The sequence below is a fragment of the Lepidochelys olivacea genome (assembly GCF_965140295.1).
Source record: "Lepidochelys olivacea isolate rLepOli2 genome assembly, chromosome: 1".
Lineage (NCBI taxonomy): Eukaryota > Metazoa > Chordata > Testudines > Cheloniidae > Lepidochelys > Lepidochelys olivacea.
This window is the reverse complement of record NC_140411.1, coordinates 151131536-151153173: the sequence shown is the minus strand read 5'-3', so window position 1 is coordinate 151153173 and position 21638 is coordinate 151131536. Positions and strand designations below refer to the sequence as shown.

The 21638-nt window shown below is 39.7% G+C and overlaps 1 protein-coding gene across 2 annotated transcripts in view; it reads left to right on the top strand.

Moving 5' to 3' along the window:
- The window catches only part of DMD (dystrophin), a gene marked incomplete at both ends in the record, with an annotated part of 1846964 nt that overhangs the window by 154215 nt on the left and 1671111 nt on the right, over window positions 1-21638 (top strand). For both annotated transcript variants that reach the window (XM_084636024.1, XM_084636023.1), the window contains one exon: window positions 5243-5304. In XM_084636024.1, the coding sequence (XP_084492150.1) occupies window positions 5243-5304 (62 nt within the window). The remainder of the gene's footprint in view (window positions 1-5242; window positions 5305-21638) is intronic.

The window sequence follows — 21638 nt, the reverse complement described above, 5'->3', positions numbered from 1 at the left end:
GGGCTACAGGACAGGCCCAACAAAGAAAATAACAGAACGCCACTAGCTGTCACCTTAAGCCCCCAGCTAAAACCTCTCCAGCACATCATCAAAGATTTGCAACCTATCCTGAAGGACGATCCCACACTCTCACAGATCTTGGGAGACATGTCAGTCCTCGCTTACAGACAACCCCCCAGCCTGAAGCAAATACTCTCCAGCAACCACACACCACACAACAAAAACACTAACCCAGGAACCTATCCTTGCAACAAAGCCCGATGCCAACTCTGTCCACATATTTATTCAAGGGACACCATCATAGGACCTAATCACATTAGCTACACCATCAGGGGCTCGTTCTCTTGCACATCTACTAATGTGATATATGCCATCATGTGCCAGCAATGCCCCTCTGCCATGTACATTGGCCAAACCGGACAGTCTCTACATAAAAGAATAAATGGACACAAATCTGACATCAGGAATCATAACATTCAAAAACCAGTAGGAGAACACTTCAACCTCTCTGGCACCCAGTAAAAGACTGAAGGGTGACAATTTTGCAACAGAAAAGCTTCAAAAACAGACTCCAACGAGAAACTGCTGAGCTTGAATTAATATGCAAACTAGATACCATTAACTTGTGTTTGAATAGAGACTGGGAGTGGCTGGGTCATTACACATAATGAATCTATTTCCCGATGTTAAGTATCCTCACATCTTCTTGTCAACTGTCTAAATGGGCCATCTTGATTATCACAACTAAAGTTTTTTTTCTCCTGCTGATAATAGCTCATCTTAATTAATTAGCCTCTTATAGTTTGTATGGCAACTTCCACCTTATTTGTATGTATATATCTATATATCTATATATCTTCTTACTATATGTTCCATTCTATACATCTGATGAAGTGGGCTATAGCCCGCAAAAGCTTATGCTCTAATACATTTGTTAGTCTCTCAGGTGCCACAAGTACTCCTGTTCTTTTTGAGAAATTTGGTACATTTCCAGTGTTTCATTTTTAGATTCACCTAAATAGTGAAACTGAGATCCACAGGAATTCTGATTGACAGCTTTAAAGAGAAGTGTGTAATAGACACAGTATATTACCCTGGGACAGCAGAAATTACATACCTGACCACTTGATTATTTCTGTTGCCTCACAGTAAAAACAGCTGCAATCGCATTCATCTGGCTGTCACTAAAGTATCTATTATAAACATAGAAATTCAGAAGTGGCAGGTTGGTGTTTTTGGCACATTTCTACTATATCCAGACAAATGTCATTTAGTTTCCATATCTGGTATTCAGTCCAACAATCTAGGTAAGAAAAAAAAAGTGTGTGTGTATGTGTATTTCACTACTTTCTATAGGGAAACTGAATGTGCCATGTATTAACACAAAATTGATTCTTTGTAGGGAGGCTGCCACAAACAAAGTGTTGTGGTATAAACTTGTCAGAGCAAGCATCTGAAAATAATAGAAATGAAAAGAAAGTATACTTGAATTATCGTTATATAAAGATAACGGTGGAAGAGAGTTGTGTACGGAAATGTGCAAAGCATAGCATCACTTGGACTGTGAAAGAGCCAAATTCAGATGGTTGGATTTAACTCCCATATTACTCAGGAGACCCTGATCTTTACTAGCTCAGTGGGCATTAATTAATCTGTGATTAGCAGTTCAATGTCTTGCATGTAAATGTGTGGACAAGTAACAGTTTCTGAATATGCTATACAGTCGCCCAGCGTGGGAAAGAAATTAAGCTTGGGCATTAGATATCGTAGCTGTGCCTCCCTTCTTGCCCTCTACACAATCACATATACTCTCTATACAAAATCATCCTCTGTTTTAATAACATGCTTAAAGCTGCACATTGGGATGGTATTAAGAGGCATTTAAACATAAGCCACTATGTGTTTAGTGTTAATTTACTTTCACGTTGTATGTGAAGATGCTGTGGGAGTTTGTGATACAACATCAAATCAAATCTATGCCAGACACCCATCTCTGCACCTCCTTTGTATTCCAGCAAAGAGCAACATCTCCTACATATCCAAGAGCCTGAGAGAGAGCAGCACTTGTATGGGAAGCCACTGACTAACATTCAACCCAGCAAAAGGGAGGTAGTGGTGATGGGCAAAGGAAAGCATTATGAACAACCTCACAATCACCCACTACCTATTACCATGTCCTGTAATAGTCAAGGTGGTCTGCAGACTGTGTGTCCTCTGGACCCTTCATTGCTGCCAGATGCACAAATAGCTAAAGTTGCTAAAAATGTCACTTTCAACCAACAGCTGACTAGGAAAGAAGCAAGTGCCAGTGCTTGAGATATTTAATACTAGAAAAGGCAAAACTCTAGAAAATGTACTCTTGGGAACAATCCTGCATTGGCAGGAGAATAGATGTAATATGTTCTCCAGCTTTAATTTTTATAAAATGGGTCCAAGTACAGTGTATTGTGTTTCAAAAGGAGATGAACGCAATCTGGGGTTTTTTTGGTCTTGAAAAATGGTGTTGATTACAGTAGCTTGTCCCCAAACCTCAACTTTACCAGATACTCAAATAAATAGTCTGTGTTTTGGCCTTTTTTAAGCGACTTTGGCAAATTTCCAGTAGCAACAACTCATAAGGGCTGTTTTTTCCAGGCAAAATAGTAAACTGTTACCCTGTTTTAAATTCATGAATACTTGTGAACTATCAGTTCTCCGAGCTGAAAACCTTCAAAGGGAAAATTGGTGGTTTTGTAACCACCTCTATTATAGCAATAATATTTTTGAATAGCAAGCAGAAAGTAGACAAGGAATTATTGTAAAAATTGAATTATATCCCAAAACCTTGACATCCAGGAATTGTGTAGACTATAACTCTCTCTATGGAAGCTCTATACTTTGTATTCTAAAATACATATTTAATTTTTAAAAGATACTGGGAATTGAAGTCGGACTATTTATGCTTAAAAATAATAGAAAGTATTCTTCCAGCCATTACTTCAGTGAAAGCAGGTCATCCTGGAACTTAAAATGGTGTGATTTTGTGCTAATGAATAGTTGACATTTTTGGAAGTGAAGTACAGATTGATATTCTACATTTGTAATGCACTGTATATGGTATAATAAGCCATACATTGTGATGAAAATGCTGCCATAAAAATAATGATAATTTATTCTGTAGAATAGTCTCATACAAAGTATAATAAAAAGGTAAATATGAAGTGAAGTTGCTTGCTTAAAATAAATTCCCATTGTGTTATTTACTCAATAGATACATAAAACTTCATGGATAATGTCAAATGACTCCTAATGTCTTCACAATCTATTTTAAATCTCTCATTTTACTCATAATGTCTACATGCAGCATATTTTTTTACTTTCTGACAGGTTTTGTAATAAAATAGTTTTATCTTTCATATTCATATTTCCTCAGTATACTTTATTGTTATAGGTAAAAAACATGCCTGTGAAAAGACACATTTGGTGGTAGTTATTCAAGCAAGGTTTCTGAGAACAAAAGATGTAATTATATCATAAAGCGTTGCCTTGTCTTGTCTCAGAGAAAGGAAAAAGAATTGAAATACATTATTAATGCCATGAATTCCTCATGTAGTTCATCTGTAACTGCCTTTCAGAGTCAACTGAATCCATTAAAATCATTAATTTGTGAGCATTTCAAATGAGAATTAATATTATTTTTTTTATTTTTAAAATGGGGTGAACTTGACTGCTCACAAGAAGGGGAGAGAGGTGGCACAGGCTCTAGCTTTATTTAATACAGGCACCATGCCATGCTCCCCACAAAACCCCTGCCTCTGCACTTCAGTTCTGATTTAAAACAATCCTGCTATTCTAGGAAAGAGATCCCTGTGTGTTATTGCTTACAGAATTGTCTCTAATACTCATCAGACACTCAGTTGAAGCCACTAATTTGTTTCTTATGTGACTACCTAACCTAGGGCAAAATGCTACTCTTATATGCTGCTTTCCTGATGTTTGTCCATTTTCAGTCATCATCATTACAGACCTCAAGTTTGTGGACAGAACACTATGTTGGAGTCTAGGGTTGAGATACTAGCCCCCACTCCAGCTCTTTTATGCAACGTAAAAGGGCTGGAGTGACAGGCTGGAGTAGTCTACAGGGGCCTTAAAAGCCCTGGCTCTGGCTGGGGAAGGATTCCCCTGGCACAAGCCCTGTAAACACAGCTGGAAGGCTGCCTTCCATGAACTCCCATGCCCTGAGGTATGTAGCCTGATGGGGAAGGGTTACGGTTAGGAGAGGTTATACTTGGGAGAAGGGCTGTAGGGTTTGCAGGAAATACTGTAGTCCATTCAGGCAGCCCAGGGAGGCTGCCATAACTTAGACAGCTCTAGCCTCCAGAGCAGTCCAGGATCTCCCCCTGCCCTGCAGGCTAGAAATTCTATGCTGTGCTTCCTAGGGACACAACCCAGACTCTCACTGATGATCCCTATACAGATATGTGAGCAGAGGTTCTCTCCTAATTCGGTGCTAATGAGAGGAAACATACTAGTTATGGATGCACTGTGCCAGCCAATACTTTTCTGTAACTGGGAGAAGTGGGAAACCTTTGACGGAAGGCAAGTTCAAGAGGCACAAATGTTTCCTCCTCTGGCGTGTAGGGGCAGCTCTTCAATTGCAAATCCCTTCCTTGTTTTTTCTTTGCTCTCAGTGATGTGGCATGTGCTATGTATGTTTAGAAAGTGCCTCTTGCAGTCAGTCAAACAGCCATGATTTTCTGGATCATGAAGGTCCAGAATACCAGGCAGAGTATGAGTAGGCATATTTAATAGTTTTTAAAAGAGAGAGATTTGTTGTCCTATAATTCAGGTACTGAAATAATATCTCAACCCTTGCTTAGATGGGCTGTATTTATTTTCTCTAATGTAACTTTCACTCTATTTGGCTATCTAAAGTATTATTGGTTAGTGGGGATCACTTTGGACTCATCGACTCTGCGCCGCAGCGTGGACTACCGAGGTTTAAATTGCAGAGCGCACCAAAGCGCTGTACTCTAGATGCCCCCTGTGAACACTGCTAGCAAAAACTAAAAGTTGCCTAGTTCATGTTAGTTTGCACTGCAGCGCAGTGTAGACAGGGCCTTTATTTAATAATACACATCAAATATTATATACAATTTTTTAATTGGAAACAGCCATTCATAGTAATATTAGGGACTTTTTTCCTCTGGTCAAAAGGTATATGATATTGATATTAATACATTATTTTATGTTTCGTTTACAGATGAAAGGGAAGATGTTCAAAAGAAAACATTCACAAAATGGGTAAATGCACAGTTTGCTAAGGTAAGGGAATTTCCTGTTTTCCTTTATAAATCAAAGCCTGTTATGTACATATACTGTCAGATTTTCAAAAGACCTTACTTCCCACAATTGGGACCAAATTTGCAAGAGAGTTCAGCTGGGGATTGAGCACTTTTGAAAAGATAGTTCTTTTATTTAATTGCCTAAATTGGAGCTGAGTTCTTCTGAAAATATGGCTCTTAATATTGAAACCTTGCTCTACAATCCCTCTTGGTTTTTCAGTTTTATCACTGAAAGGATTTGGGAAAGTTGGAAGAACACAGTTATCCCTATTCCTCCAATTCTCTCCTTCTGAAAAATCAAATCAAATCTTAAAGACCTGAAGTTTATTATGTATGTTTGAATAAATTTCAGTGCAGGCTTCTTTCACAATACTGCTACCTCCTTGGACCTGACTGATTAGCCAATATTCAGCATCTTTTCAGTTGTTTCTGTTAGGTGCAGAAATTGATAATATGAGTCAGGTATGTCTTTATTGCAGTCCAGTTTGTTTATAAAGAATGTACACCAAGTCCCATTTCCCTGAACAAAGTAGGAATCAAACAATAAGAGACAGTTTCTTTGTTTACCATTCCAAGCCTCTTTCCAGCTAGCACTTAGCCCAAAGCACTTTCTATATTAGTTTTTTCTCAGGGTCTCACTTAAAGTGCTTCTCTGGGGCTTCCTTGCTGCCTTCTCTGTGTGCTTCTTTGTGTTTCCGTTTTTCTTTCTCACACACACAGCTGCATCAAACAATAACCAAGCCCCCCCCCCAGCATTTTCATTCAGACCCCTTTCAGATCACATGGATGAAATCCTATTTCAGCCTTGCATGTGGATTGTGTTTTGGGGTGTAACTCCTATTGTTTCAGCTATCTAGTACATAAAGGCGCTTACTTGCATTTTACGTTTACCTTGAATGAAGAGCAGCTGTTACACCCACTAGCTTTAGTGAGGTTTTACCCAACCGCCCAATATATAATGATATAATCAGTTACAAAACACAGTGTAATAGTTCTAACAATAGATGAGCTAGAAGCAAACCACGTGATTCAAATGCTCTAGAACTTTGCGAGAGAAAGTCTTCATAATATGAACAAAGATCTGCATATAAATGTCATAGCTACCCCCTCTCTCCAGCACGGAGCAAACTAAAAGATCACCCTGAGAAAGTGTCAGAAATCTGGGATCTCCGTTTTGTGTCTCAGCCCCATCTATACTTCCAGCTCTACTCATCTGCATAATGTGGGGGTTACTCTGTTGGAAATTATGTTAATTCAGTAATGCTAATGTGGTATGTTGTGATAACATGCTTTATAATGTAAGCAGAGTCAGAATGAGCTCTACCCTGACACCTATTGGTGAGCTGTGGAAAAGGACTTCAGGGGCTGATCTCGTTTGCATGGACACACTCGTTTGCATGGGCACACCCACCCTGACTAGCATGGTGGACTGCTTGCCCAAATGGTCACTTTGGCTGCTGTGGGATCCCCAGTCTCTCTGTTTTGGGGGCAGGAGTAATAAAGCGTTGTTATCCTGGTTATGTGAATCAAGGACAGTAGAACTGTACTTGGCATTTTATGACAGAGGGACTCGCCCTCAACTAAGTAGCACTCACTAGACAAGGGACATGGGTTCCAAAACCCAGTGAATTGAGAGAGGCTTGGTATGCGTACCTGGCAGTATGGGGCCATTCTGAGGGCCCTAAACACTGCTTTGGTCCCTCCTCTCTCCATGGTGTAATAACAGAGCTAATTTTGGCTCCATTAGGAGTTTTGTTACATTCTGCAGAGCTGAAATCACTGATACCTCGGTGTAAGCAGTAGGCCTACTTTGGGCTAGTGGTGCACCAGCACTGAGGCTCCCCCTACTACCAGCTAAAAATCACTAAGCGCTGAAATCACTGAAGAGCTGAAGTTGCTGAGAGCTGTGTTAAGTGGGGGGGAGGGGGGCTGAAGACAAGTTGGTGAGCGGACAGCTAGTGGAGAGCGGAGAGGATAGCTGAGAGGCTGGTGGAGAGGAGCGGACAGCAGTGGATAGCAGGGCAGATGATGGAGAGGTGCAGCTGGTGGTGAAGACTGTAGCAGAACCCCATGGAGAGGCTTGTCACTTGGTCGTTGATCTGAGTAGTGGAGCATGTAAAATGCCCCCCATACCGCCCTCCGCTTCCACCCAGGCTGGGAGGTAAACTCTGCAGATGAACTTCTGAACTCTGGGGGGCTGCACTGACCAAGGACAGAAACTGGGCATGGGGGGCTGACTATTGGGTTGCTGGACTTAAGACCCTGGAGGGGAAAAAGCATACTGCCAAATTTACTTGGGGGTCAGTCTTTTGATCATGGTTGGTGTTATGAATCCTGTTTGTGGTGTTTCCCCAAGATAATGCCACATTGTTTCCCTCCTTTATTAAAAGGTTTTTGCTACACCCAGACTCTGTGCTTGTGAGAGGGGAAGTATTGCCTCTTAGAGGCGTCCAGGGGGGTGGTATGTAATTGTTCCAGGTCACTGGGTGAGGGCTCGAGCCAGTTTTGCATTATGTTATTGAAATGGAACCCCTAGATACTGAACCCGGCCCTTATTGCTGCCAACTCTGATGGGCAGAAGGGTTATAATAATTTGTCATCACTGTAGTTTTATGTTGCACCATACAGTATGTGAAATTTTTAAACGACTAGTCTTGACTGTAGAATTGGCTCAGATAGCTTCTGTATAGTTTCAAAAGTGTGTCTTGTTAAGCTGATTAGCCTTAAGGGTTTGCATTAATTATAAACAGATGGTAAAATATGTTATGTTACTTCTCTTTCTTACTCAGGAGCAATGGAATCCATTTCATTAATCAAGTACAAAATATTCTGGGATGAGTGTCGGTTGGCAAAAAAACAAAAGACAGCTAGAGATGGACCTAACTAAAAGGCTAATTTCAAATGTCTTCAGAACTTAGGGACACCACAGGACTAAAGTCATTTGTCCTCAAAGATAACTTGCTGAGTTCAGATCTTTTCCCGCAAATGTTTTTTTTTTTAAGTCCAAGGTGCACCGAACATCTCTTGAACACCCAGAATACCAGTCAAATTCAAGTAATCTCCATTCCCTGTTCTGGACTGAAACTCAAGGATATTGAGTCTCACACGCCTACTACATACAATAATAATCTGAATATATGCAATATTTTATTATAAATGGTAAAATTTTGAAAATCTTCCTCCTAACTTATGTGCGTTTAAAAGTGCATGTGTCTGTGGTTTGGCAATATGTGCCTTTTTATGATCACATACTAGGAAGAAAAAATCATGCTTTTCTGGTCAATATTAACTCTGTCTCTTGACACATTTGTAATGACACCCCTGGGTTAGATCATATGTGGAGATTGAACCTTCATTAGAAAGGACTTTGAGATCTAATAATGAAAAGCACTACATAAGAGCTGGGTGGTGGTATTATTGTTGTTGTTAATATTTTATTATTATCATTATTACCTCTTAGTTATTGTACCAGGTCCCTTAGCTCAGAGGCAGTAATAAATTCTTAAACTCACTAACCATTAGATGGGAACAGAGCCACACGGCATTATTATGAGTTATACAAGCGTCAAAGAGCAAGTTATTCTCAGACTTCTGCCGCTTTTCCCACATAACTGTAGCCTGTGCAGAAAATCTGAGACTTTAAAGGGGCAAAAGAGATCTGATTAATATTTATGCATGCAGCATTCCAAGTGAATACCTGGTATTTTCTATTAGGGTTTTGTCCAAAGTGAAGTAGCAAGCCTTAATGATCCATTGGCCAGATTCCTAGCGTATGTAAAGTGTCATAGCTCGATTGATGTTGGCAGAACTATGCTGATTTACACTAGCTGATGGTCTGATTGTATATCTCATGGCTCTGTAATGATATAAATAACCAAGGCTTCATATAGCTTGCAACACACCTATCTCAGACATCAAGAGAAAGACAATCCAGCAGCTTCTGGCTAAGACAGAATCTTTCCAATAAATAAACCACTTTTGTAACTACTATACTCTGTAACAAACCATACAGCGTGGTTAGCTATGCTTTTCAAAGTGATGAATCAGTTTTATAAAGTGGTTTCTATTCTGTTTAGTACATTTGTGATTTTCTCTTTATTTTTTGCCCTATACCCAGTAACCTTTATCATTAAGGTTACTAGAATTATTTGGGTAGCCTATTAAGTTGGGAAGGAAGGAAGGGAGGAAGGAAACTGACCCTTTGAGATTAAGAGAGGTGGGAGTAGGAATGAAGCATTGTCTTGTTTTCTGTTAGAGGCAAAGGAGCCATACTTACTTCTTCAAACTGTGACAAATGGAGATTGGCACAGCCATGACCAGATGGGTGCTAGGCTTGTTTTATGACCCTATACATTGTTTGGTTTTGAAGGGGGTATGGAATTGACATGAATATATTTAGGACATTACAGTGGTGATTTTGCAGTGTGAGGTTGCTATGTTTGTCATGTGGATTTTTCATTGAGAAACTCAATTATTTTTACCTGCACATGCAGCTAAAACTAACACGCTTTCTGTTCTCTGTGGGAATGCAATGGAACAAATGCTCCTGAGGACATGCATACATTCATGAAAGATAACAGGAATCAACTAAAGCTATGAAGTTAGTGTGCAAAAGTAAAGTGCATTAAGCTCCTGTGTAGATGCTCTCCTTCAGGTATAAACTGGCCAGAGTTTACTTTAGTTTAATCCTCCTTGAAGGATAATTTATGTGCTTTAACTTCACATGTTTAGTTAATTCATCTTCACTTCCCCATATAGACAAGCCCTAAATCATTTACATGCATCTGAAAATTCCATCCTTAATTATGCAGAGCTAGAGTGTGGAATCTTATTTTTACTAGTGAGCAATTACTCACATAAGTAATACCATTAATTTCAGTGAGCATACCTGGGTGAGCAACTCCTCTCCAGTGCAGATGAGAGGGGCCACAATTTGGCTCTTAATGTTTGGAAAGAGCTCTAAGATAAAAGGGACTATGTCAATTGAAAGTAACAGCAGAAAATGAGACTAGAACTAAGGAGGCCTGAATCACAGTTCCATGTTATCTGGGGTTTTCTGAACCTGAAACTATGGTAACTAATCTCTGTTTTTTCAGGAAGTTTCAGGACATAAATAAGCACTTCTGTCCGATAAATGATTGGTACACACAGGAATGCTTTCACTCAAAAATCCTTGTTTTTATTGAGTGTAAAGCACTTTTCTAAAATTGTGGTAGTCTAGAGTACCCAGACATAGTTACCCAAAGTCTGAGGTGGTGTCAAGTGATCAGTAGCAGGTTTCTGGTGGACAGCCTTCCTCCTAGCCACAGGGGAGTTGGATGTCAGTCTCCTAGCTCGTTGAAATCTCTTTCTCTCCAAACTTCTCCAAATTGCATACTCTAACTACTCTCTTTATAGGTTCTTCAAAACAAAGCACATTACTCATTGTAACCCCTACTGGGTTAACAATTTCCCTAGCATCAGTAAATAACTCATAATTTTAGTTATCAGCAAAGCAACTCGCAGCAAGAAACTCGCAGTCATAGACACCCAGATCCAAGATCAGCAATCCACACTCCCTCCCATTCTCATAAATGTGTCACTTTATCTATCCTTATTAGCAACACTTCAGCTGTGCAGCTGTTTTGTCTGCTTAGTCAGAGACCAAATCATTCCTGACTAAATAGTGTTCTCACTTTCTGATAATGGTGGCTGAATAAACAAAATGGCTGCTGTTATGTCAAGTCCAGTTCTCTCGTAACATTAACCACCAGACAACCTGCCTTTCTGTGATGAGTCATGAGATAGTAGATCTAGCAGTTACTGTCATGTAACTGACATGTGATACTTGAGTCATGCTAGCTTTAAAAATGTGGAGCATATTTCTTTTTCTTAATATTGTTTCATTTTAAATGATAGAAAAGAGTTTCTCTGTGTACATCCTCCAAAGAGGTTAATTTGTAATATATAAGGTTCTTTTCTGTGTGCGTAAGTGCAGCACAGGTGCATGGTGTAGCCTAGTTCTTTATTAATAGTGCACACTATAAAGTAATTAGAATCATTACAGGAGGTATGTTGGTCCTATGCAGGATGGTTATTTTTGAGATCTGAAGATTTTCTAAATGGTAAATGACAATTAATTTTATTTTCTAACACAGCCTATTTATAGGTATCACATAGACTTTTATAGTAAATAGCTTAAATGTAACTACAGTCTGTAACAGTAACTTAATGATGTCTATAGCACAGTTTCCAAGAGCTTGGGTGGTATCAGTGTTTAAATATTTTAACTAATGAATTGCATAATAGACTTCATAGTAGAAAACATTATTGATGTCTTAATTGCTATCTAATAGTACATTAAAAATAAGGCGCTTACAAATGGCAACTAATTTCGCAACCCTGTCGAGACACTGCCAGCATGGCAAAAAAATGTCAGGAAATCAGTGCACTCACAGAGGGCAAAAGAAATCAACAAACATTCACCAGGTGTTGAGAATAATTGATTTCACTCTTTCCTGATGGAATGGGCATTTCAAAATAAACAAATACAATTCTAATGATAGTGATGAAAAAAGATGAACGCTGCAAAGCAAATAGCTAAGTAATGTGAGTTTTGTCAGTTTTAATTGTATGTCATGTTCTGATGACTAATTTTAGATTCTGAATTGTTGCTCAACATTGTGACTTATAAGTGGGTTGCATTCAAGAACACTAATTTGTGGATAAGTTTTCACCATTTAAACTTCAAGTATTGCATGTTAGCAAGATGAATTTTCTTTTCTTTTATAGGCATTTTTGAGTGCACAGGGTTTAAATTGATTGGTGCATTCACGCTAGGGCTGGACAAATATTTAGGGTACAAATTTACAGAGGAGCCTATTATATATCCTAAATGTACTTTTTACTATCACACAAATACAGCAGTTCACTTTCAATTGGGTCATGATCAGAGCTGGTTGAAAAATTCACAAAAAACATTTTCCATAATTTGAAAAAAATTGAAGTAATTTTTGTTTTTTTTTGAAAGCCTGTGGAACAATTTTTGGTTTAAAACTTTTATTTAAAAATAGAAGAATTTAAAGTTTCAAAAGCATTTCAATTTTTCTTTACCCCCCACCTGGCCGTGTATCCTCCCCCACGCACGTATCTTCTCTTTTGTCACTGAAAAGTGAGAAAGATGAGGGCAAGGAAAAGTGATAGACCAAAAGAAAAAAAAAGACTAAATTTCCATTTTACAGAATAATTGAAACTACTATTAAAGAAAAAATTAAGTTGCTCAGGCGTCTGGTGGAGCTTCAGGAAGGTTTCGGGCACGCAGCCACTCCACTCCAGAGGATTGCCCAAGTAACAGAAGGCTGGCATTCAATAAGTTTTGAACTGTAGTGTGGCCTTGTCCTTCCCTTCTCCCCTCATCCACCACCCCTCCCAGTGCTTTATTGCCTCTGAAAACGGTGATTGAAGGAGGAAGGTCAGCTGGCTTACAGGGAAGTAGAGTCAACCAAGGGGGCGGTTTTCATCAAGGAGAAACAAACAGAACGAGCAGAACTGTCATACCATAGCCTGGCCAGTCATGAAACTGGTTTTCAAAGCACCTCTGATGTGCAGGACGCCCAGCTGTGCTCTTCTAATCACCCTGGTGTCTGGGTGTGCATAATTGGCTCAACCTCCCAGCCCGCCATAAACGTCTCCCCCTTACTCTCACAGATATTGTGGAGCACACAGCAAGCAGTACTAACAATGGAAATATTGGTTTTGCTGAGGTCTAACCTAGTCAGTAAACTGTGCCAGCGAACTTTTAAACATCCAAAGGCACATTCTACCACCATTCTGTACTTGCTCAGCCTATAGTTAAACTGCTCCTTACTACCGTCCAGGGTGCCTCTGTATGGCTTCATGAGCCATGGCATTAAGGGGTAGGCTGGGTCTCCAAGGATAACTATAGGCATTTCAACATCCCCAATGGTTATTTTCTGGTCTGGGAAGTAAGCAGCTGTTCAAACAGACCAGAATTCCTGAAGATGCGAGCATCATGCACCTTTCCCGGCCATCCCACATTGATGTCAGTGAAACATCCCTTGTGATCCACCAGTGCTTGTAGCATCATTGAAAAGTACCCCTTGTGGTTTACGTACTGGCTGCCAAGGTGGTCCGGTCCCAAGAAAGGGATATGCATTCTGTCTATCTCCCCACCACAGTTAGGGAACCCCATTGCAGCAAAGCCATCCACTATGATCTGCACATTTCCCAGAGTCACTACCCTTGATAGCAGCAGCTCAGTGATTGTGTTGGCTACTTGGATCACAGCAATCCCCACAGTAGATCTACCCACTCCAAATTGATTCCTGACTGACTGGTAGCTGTCTGGCATTGCAAGCTTGCAGAGGGCTATCACCACTCGCTTCTCAACTGTGAGGGCTGCTCTCATCTTGGTATTCTTGTGCTTCAGGGCAGGGGAAAGCAAGTCACAAAGTTCCATGAAAGTGCCCTTATGCATGCGAAAGTTTCATCATCCCAGACCTGCAACACTATGTGGTCCCACCAGTCTGTGCTTGTTTCCCCGGCCCAGAATCAGCTTTCCATGGCATGAACCTGCCCCATTACCACCATGATGTCCAAATCACCAGGGCCCGTGCTTTGAGAGAAATCTGTGTCCATGTCCCCATCACTATCATGACTGCGCTGTCGTCGCCTCTTCCCCTGCTTTTGCAGGTTCTTCACATACTGCAGGATAATGCGCGAGGTGTTTGCAATGCTCACAATGGCAGCTGTGAGCTGACTGGGCTCCATGATTGCCATGGTATGGCTTCTTCAGGACAGCAGAGTTGCAGCAGAAGCGGTGGATGACGACGGATGCCACAAGAATAGATATTTATACAGAACAACGAGAGGACCTGCGAGGTGGATTCATGGCACCAGGAGAGCAGGAGAGCAGAGTTGCAGCAGAAGCAGTGGAGGATGACGGTTAGCACTGCACACATTTCCTGAGGAAGAACACATGTACCCGGGAGCACATGACAGACAACATAGAGAAATTCACTATTGAGACAAGCAGCAGAGCAGAGTTGCAGAGGAAGCGGTGGATGACAATGACGGTTAGCAGTCCTACTGCACCGTCTGCTGACAGCAGTATGGCGTCTGCACGGAAAAAAGTCGTGAAACGATTGTCTGCTGTTGCTTTCACGGTGGGAGGGGCGACTGACAAAATGTACCCAAAACCACTCGCGACAATGTTTTTGCCCCATCAGGCACTGGGAGCTCAACCCAGAATTCCAATGGGCAGCGGAGACTGTGGAAAATGTGGGATAGCTACCCACAGTGCAGCGCTCCAAAAGTCGATGCTAGCCACGGTACTGTGAACACACTGACTTAATGCGCTTAGTGTGGACATACGCAATTAAATGTATAAAATCGATTTCTAAAAATCGACTTCTATAAGATCGATCTAATTTCATAGTGTAGACATACCCTTAGAGACTAACAAATTGATTTGGGCATAAGCTTTTGTGGGCATCTGATGAAGTGGGTTATAGCCCACGAAAGCTTATGCCCAAATCAATTTGTTAGTCTTTGAGGTGCCACAAGGACTCCTCGTTGTTTTTGCTGATACAGACTAACACGGCTACCCCTCTGAAACATGTAGTAAAAAGACAGTCTTGTCCTCAAGAGTTTACAATCTAGCTTAATGACAAGACCAAACAGGTGACAAGATGTAAACAAGTAGGATAGTGCTCACGATTTTTAGAGAACAAGATCTAATGATGTTGGTGGTTTGAACGGTCACTGGATGGCTCACACAATGGACAACAATTTATGCAGTTTTTATTTTTTAAGTTACTTATAATTTTGAACTCCAGTTGCATAATAATCAAAACTAGTTACCATTGGTGGCTATTTGGTGGCTTATGCAAGATGGTTTGATGGTGTCAGTCAAGGTCCTATGATCTGATTCAATAGCCTTTGAAGTAATTCAAGAATTTCATGAACTTCACTGTGCCCCTAGGGGTTTTGAATTAGACCCCTTGTGCACAAAAGTCCATATCATGGAAACCACTGCTACAGTTAGACCTATGAGTGGAATCTGCAGAGTGGAGAACAAGGATTTAAAGGTCAAGGACACTGTACTACACCGGAGGAGGGCTGAGTATAAGATGGGCCATTGTGGAGAAATCTGCACTACTGGTTCTCATGTATCTGTTCTGTGGCTAAGCCTTCAGTTTCCCATGCTGTCAATCTAGTGACCTTCTTGACATGTAAATTAAATAAAAACCCACCACTGATGACACAATGAATGCAAACTATAATACAAGAAGTTAGGACACTGAAAGGGGAAGATGTTACTGGATGGATTTACAGATCTATTGAAGGGCTAGCTCTTATAAAATTGTGTCAGCCACTGAGACTAATGAACTTATGATTTTATTAGCTGTGCCATTTTCTTTAGTCTCACTGGACTAGAATTAATAAGCAGGAAAGGATAAAATATTTGACTTTTTTAAAAGATAAAGAAGGAAGAAAACAGGCAGAGAAGACCCCCCGCCAAAAAAAAAGTCTGCCTACAAAGTTCAGTAACAGTGTTATAAAAGGTTTCAGAGTATTTGTGGCAAAAAACTTTTGTAGTGGTAATCAAGATGGCCCATTTAGACAGTTGGCAAGAAGGTGAGCCATCTTGATTATCACTACAAATGTTTTTTTTTCTCCTGCTGATAATAGCTCATCTTAATTAATTAGCCTCATACAGTTTGTATGGCAACTTCCACCTTCTCTGTATGTATATATGTATCTTTTTACTATATGTTCCATTCTATGCATCCAGCGAAGTGAGCTGTAGCCCATGAAAGCTTATGCTCTAATAAATTTGTTAGTCTCTAAGGTGCCACAAGTCCTCCTGTTCTTTTTGCGGATACAGACTAACACGGCTGCTGCTCTGAAACCAGTGTTATAAAAATTACTATCAAAACAAGGAACATGCCAGTCAAGTGAAGACAGCTGCTGAGTATAGTAAATGAACATCTGGAAGAACTTTCACATATGTATGTAGAAGTTCAGATATGTGCCCTCAAATTCCAGTGATACCCGTTGGTTCTTTCCATGTTCTGAAAACAGTACCTTAATCCAGCATATGTTTGCAATATTAGATTCAAAGTTATCCCTGACTCAGGATCTCTTGCACAATATGGATAATCAGCAGGGTGCACTAGTACTACAGGTCTTTGATGTTTGGGGCCAAATTCACAGGTGAGTCTAAGCTGGTATAACACACCCCTTCTCCTGTGTGCAGTGACGTCAATTTATGGCCTCTCAAGACTAGAATTGGTGACGTTTTTCAAAGTTTGATTAAATTTTCCATCAAAATCTAGATTAAAAAAACCAAACTAAACTTTCATTAAATATTTCTCTCTTTTAACAGCTGTGCTCTAGATTTACAGGTCTTCAGTCTCAGCTACACAAAGACTTGTTTACTCCACTGTAGCAGTGTAAAGAGGCGGAAACAGCCCCTTGGGGATACTCCTGGAGGAGAGCTCTCGTCAGACAAAGCTGAGTTGGTGTAAGGGCTCTAGTCTAGAAAACAAAGGGGACAGAGGAAGAGGCAGAAGATAGGGAGGGAAGATAGAAAAGAATCCAGGGAAACAGTAACAGGGTCCGGGATTGCGTAGACTGTGTGTGCTAGTCCCAGAGACCCTGGACTGGAACCTGGAGTAGTGGGTGGGCCCTAGTTCTTATACTAGCCACTGGGGAAGTAGCACAGTCAAGGCAGTGGAGTTGAAAAATGTCTGAGACAGTTGTTCATAGCTACTTTGATACCCTAGAAGAGGAAAACTATAGTGACCTGGCTGGAGGGCCAAGCCACGAATAGGGAGCATCCTGAGTCATGAAGAAGGAGAAAATGAGTGCAGAGAGAGACAGAGATACCCTGGAGCCAGTAACCAAAGGAGGGGTTGTCAGTCTGGTTGAGAGTTAATCCTCAGATAAGTCTTGAGGAGGTGCCCCAGTGGTGAATAGTGAATCCCATGACAGATGGGCTTCAGAACATGCTTAAAATTAAGCATGTTCTTTAGCTGAATCAAAGCCTACAGTCCTTTCCGTGTTCCTAGTTCAGAAAGTATTTAACTCTGTGCCTAACCTTAAGCAGGCAAGTAGACCCAGTGGAGTAGTATTTCACAGTGCTTATAATTAGGCATGTGCTTAAGTATTTTGCTGAATTAGACCCTGGAACATGTCCAGCATGAGCAAAGCAAATGTCAGCTTACCCTGTACGCTGCACCTCTATTGTACTGTATTACCCTCTTACCCTCCAGTTCAGAATTGAAGTTTCTTCTCAGGCTGTCAATTGTCCTATTTCACTATCTACAGTCTGTTGTCATTCTATGTTGTTATCTGTCATGTTACAATCATCTCACAATGAGGTCCTTGTCACCTTATACCAGTAAAGTGCCATGCACAGCAATGGAGCTACAGCGATAAGTAAATAAAAAAAAAATGAGGTAATAATTGTGCCAATTACAGTTGTGATTTTGGTGATTTGACAGTTCTCCCCTAGGAATTTACTTCATGGTATTAAGGCCATCAAACAATCAGCAGGATAGTCAGAGTAGACATATCACCTTTTAGTCACTGCTGACATGAATGGGATTTATTTGAATTGTCACCTTGTGGATTTTCTCTTCAGTGATATTATAATTACAGTAGTGAGGAGAACTCCAGGTATAATAGAATAGGAATACATTAGGGCTGTAAAGCGATTAAAAAATTAATCACGATTAAACGCGTGATTAATCGCACTGTTAAGCAATAATAGAATCCCATTTATTTAAATATTTTGGATGTGTTCTACATTTTAAAGTATATTGATTTCAATTACAACACAGAATACAAAGTATGTAGTCCTTACTTTATATTTATTTTTATTACAAATATTTTCACTGTAAATACCAAAAGAAATAGTATTTTTCAATTCACCTAATACAAGTACTGTAGTGCAATCTCTTTATAATGAAAGTCGAACTTACAAAGGTAGAATTATGTACAAAAAATAACTGCATTGAAAAATAAAACAGTGGAAACTTTAGACCCTACAAATCCACTCAGTCCTACTTCTTGTTCAGCCAATCACTCAGACAAACAAGTTTGTTTACATTTGCAGGAGATAATGCTGCCCGCTTCTTGTTTACAATGTCACCTGAAAGTGAGAATAGGCTTTCGCATGGGACTGTTTTACCAGTGTCACAACATATTTATGTGCCAGATGTGCTAAAGATTCATATGTCCCTTCATACTTTACCCACCATTCCTGAGGACATGCGTCCAAGCTGATAATGGGTTTTGCTCAATAACAATCCACAGCAGTGCGGACCGACGCATATTCATTTTCATCATCCGAGTCAGATGCTACCAGCAGAAGGTTGATTTTCTTTTTTGGTGGTTCAGGTTCTGTAGTTTCCACACTGGAGCGTTGCTCTTTTAAGACTTCTAAAAGAACGTGCCACACCTTGTCCCTCTCAGATTTTGGAAGGCACTTCAGATTCTTAAACCTTGGGTCAAGTGCTGTAGCTCTCTTAAGAAATCTCACATTGGTACCTTCTTTGCGTTTTGTCAAATCTGCAGTGAAGGTGTTCTTAAAATGAACAACATGCGCTGGGTCATCATCTGAGACTGCAATAATATGAAATATATGGCAGAATGCATATAAAACAGAGCAGGAGACATAAACTCTCCCCCAAGCAGTTCAGTCACAAATTTAATTAACACATTCTTTTTTTAACAAGCATCATCAGCATGGAAGCAGGTCCTCTGGAATGGTGGCCGAAGAATGCAGGGGCATACAAATGTTTAGCATATCTGGCATGTAAATACCTTGCAGTGCCTGCTACAATGGTGCAATGTGAGTGCCTGTTCTCACTTTCAGGTGACTTTGTAAATAAGAAGCGGGCAACATTATCTCTCGTAAACTTGTTTGTCTTAGCGATTGGCCGAGCAAGAAGTGGGACTGAGTGGACGTGTAGGCTCTAATGTTTTATGTTGTTTTGTTCTGGCGTGCAGTTATGTAACCAAAAAAATCTACATTTGTAAATTGCACTTTCATGATTAAAAGATTGAGGTAAAGTACTTGTATGATGTAAATTTAAAAATACTATTTCTTTTGTTTATTATTTTACAGTGCAAATATTTGTAATAATAAATAATATAGAAGTGTGTACATTCTGTATTCTGTGTTGTAATTGAAATCAATATATTTGAAAATGTAGAAAAATATCCAAAAATATTTAATAAATTTCAATTGGTATTCTATTGTTTAACAGTGCAATGAAAACTGCAATTAATCATGATTTTTTTAAAATTAATCACATGAGTTAACTGTGATTAATCAACAGCTCTAGAATAAATATATGCAAAGACAATGTTGCTATATAATAGGTGTGCTTCAGCTTTACAATCTGATCTTTAAAAATAGGTTTGGCTTAAAACTAGATAACGTTTAAGGATCTCTTTATTCTGATAAATTATATACTTATGTAAAATTCAGTAAGATGTACTCTTACAAACCAGTGAATTTGTCCTATTAATTTTTCATCTCTTTTGGCATAGAATTAAAACAAGTGCAATCAGTTACATTACACAGTTTATGAAAATTTAATGTAAAACAGAAATGTCATAAATGTAGTATTTCTACTTTATGTTAAAAATTGTTGTTAATCTTCACAGAGCACTTGAAAGGTAAGGTGCTAAGTAAATGAAACCATATTAGTGCACTCTGCTCAAAAAATGGTACACAATGCAATTAGCACCTAATTCCACTTGAATTAAGTACAGATTTGCATATTGGCCAAAAGGAACCATTTTTCCTGCTGTACTCTCAACTAGTAGTTAGTGGCTCACATTTGTGAATAAAGCCCCAATCCTTTTTGCTCTGTGGCTTTCATATAATACATAAAAGTTAATTTCATTAATTTCATAAATATGAAAATGCTGATCTATGAGATTAGTAAAGCAGTTATCAAGACATTTTCTATTATATTTTAGAATGATATGTAGGAAAGAAGGTTTATTTTCTGCATATTTTAAAAGCATAAAATTCTGCACAGTCTTGTGATAAAAGGGAAATATTGACCTGATTCTTAACCCTGCCTTGATGTGAAGCTTGGCTGCTGCCATGGATTAAAATGCAGGTTTAATTCCATTGCAAAAGCCGAAAACATCAGGGATTCAGAGAAGTCTTCAGTCAGTGAGATATGATAAAAACAAATTATTGTTTGAGCAGGTACTGCTACTTACAGCATGCTAACATTAGGGGCATGCAGCACATGACCTCATTGATGTAACACACTAAGTTAGAGACATCTTTGCATACAGGAGCCCTGTTCTTTTTCACTGGGAAACATAGAAATGACACAAATATTTCTGGATGTGACTGAAAGATTCAAACAGAAGCATTTTGAGTGGGGAAAAAATGGGGACTTTTTAAATTAAAAAAATGATATTCAAACTTCCAAACATTCGAGTTATTTCACATATGCACCAAGATGTGGATGGCTATCCAAAACTGATGCTTATCTGAATCTTTGGAGTTGTCTTCTATAGCCCTGCTTTCCCATAAACCCTCTTCTTCCCAGCAGCTGTCAAAATTCTCCTGCCGTGACAGGCTCCAGCTCCCAAACGCTAGGTGATAACAGAAACCGGTGACATTACTTTATTCATAGCCCCCTTCTTCCACTTCACAGGGTTGTCACCATTAGACTCTCTTGAGGTGATGCACCCTCCTCCCTCACCCCATCCAGTCATCCCTGCTGGCTGGCTCATGGAGGAAATGGAGCTATGGCTCTGCCTACCTTTGCATCTCCTCACCTCTATAGAGACACCATTGACCCCCGAGAGAACAATGAGAGTGCAATTCTCTTTGGTCCTTTCATATACTACACAAGGGGTGAAGTCCTTACTCTCTCTCCCCTCCCATTGGACATAAGGGCCGGGCACTATCCAGCCCCCCAGAATTGTCTGAAATTAATCTTGGTATCTTTTAGTACATTTTATTTGCATTGATATAAATTGTGTAGTGTTGTGGCAGATATTTTGGTTAATTGCAAGACTTACTATTTTTTTGTTTCTTCTCTGCTGCAAGCTACTCTTTTTCTACAAGTGTTCAGGGAAATCATTGCACAGGTTTCTGTGTGAACCAACAATTGTACATCTTCATTGTCAGAAACACATAGGCTTCTCGTTATAAATAAACCCAGCCCTTGGTAAGGTTAAGATGTTTGCTTGAAACGTTTTGTCTAATGTGAGTCATTCACTGGCATATTTGCTTCAGTCTAACCTTTGCAGAATAACCAGTTAACA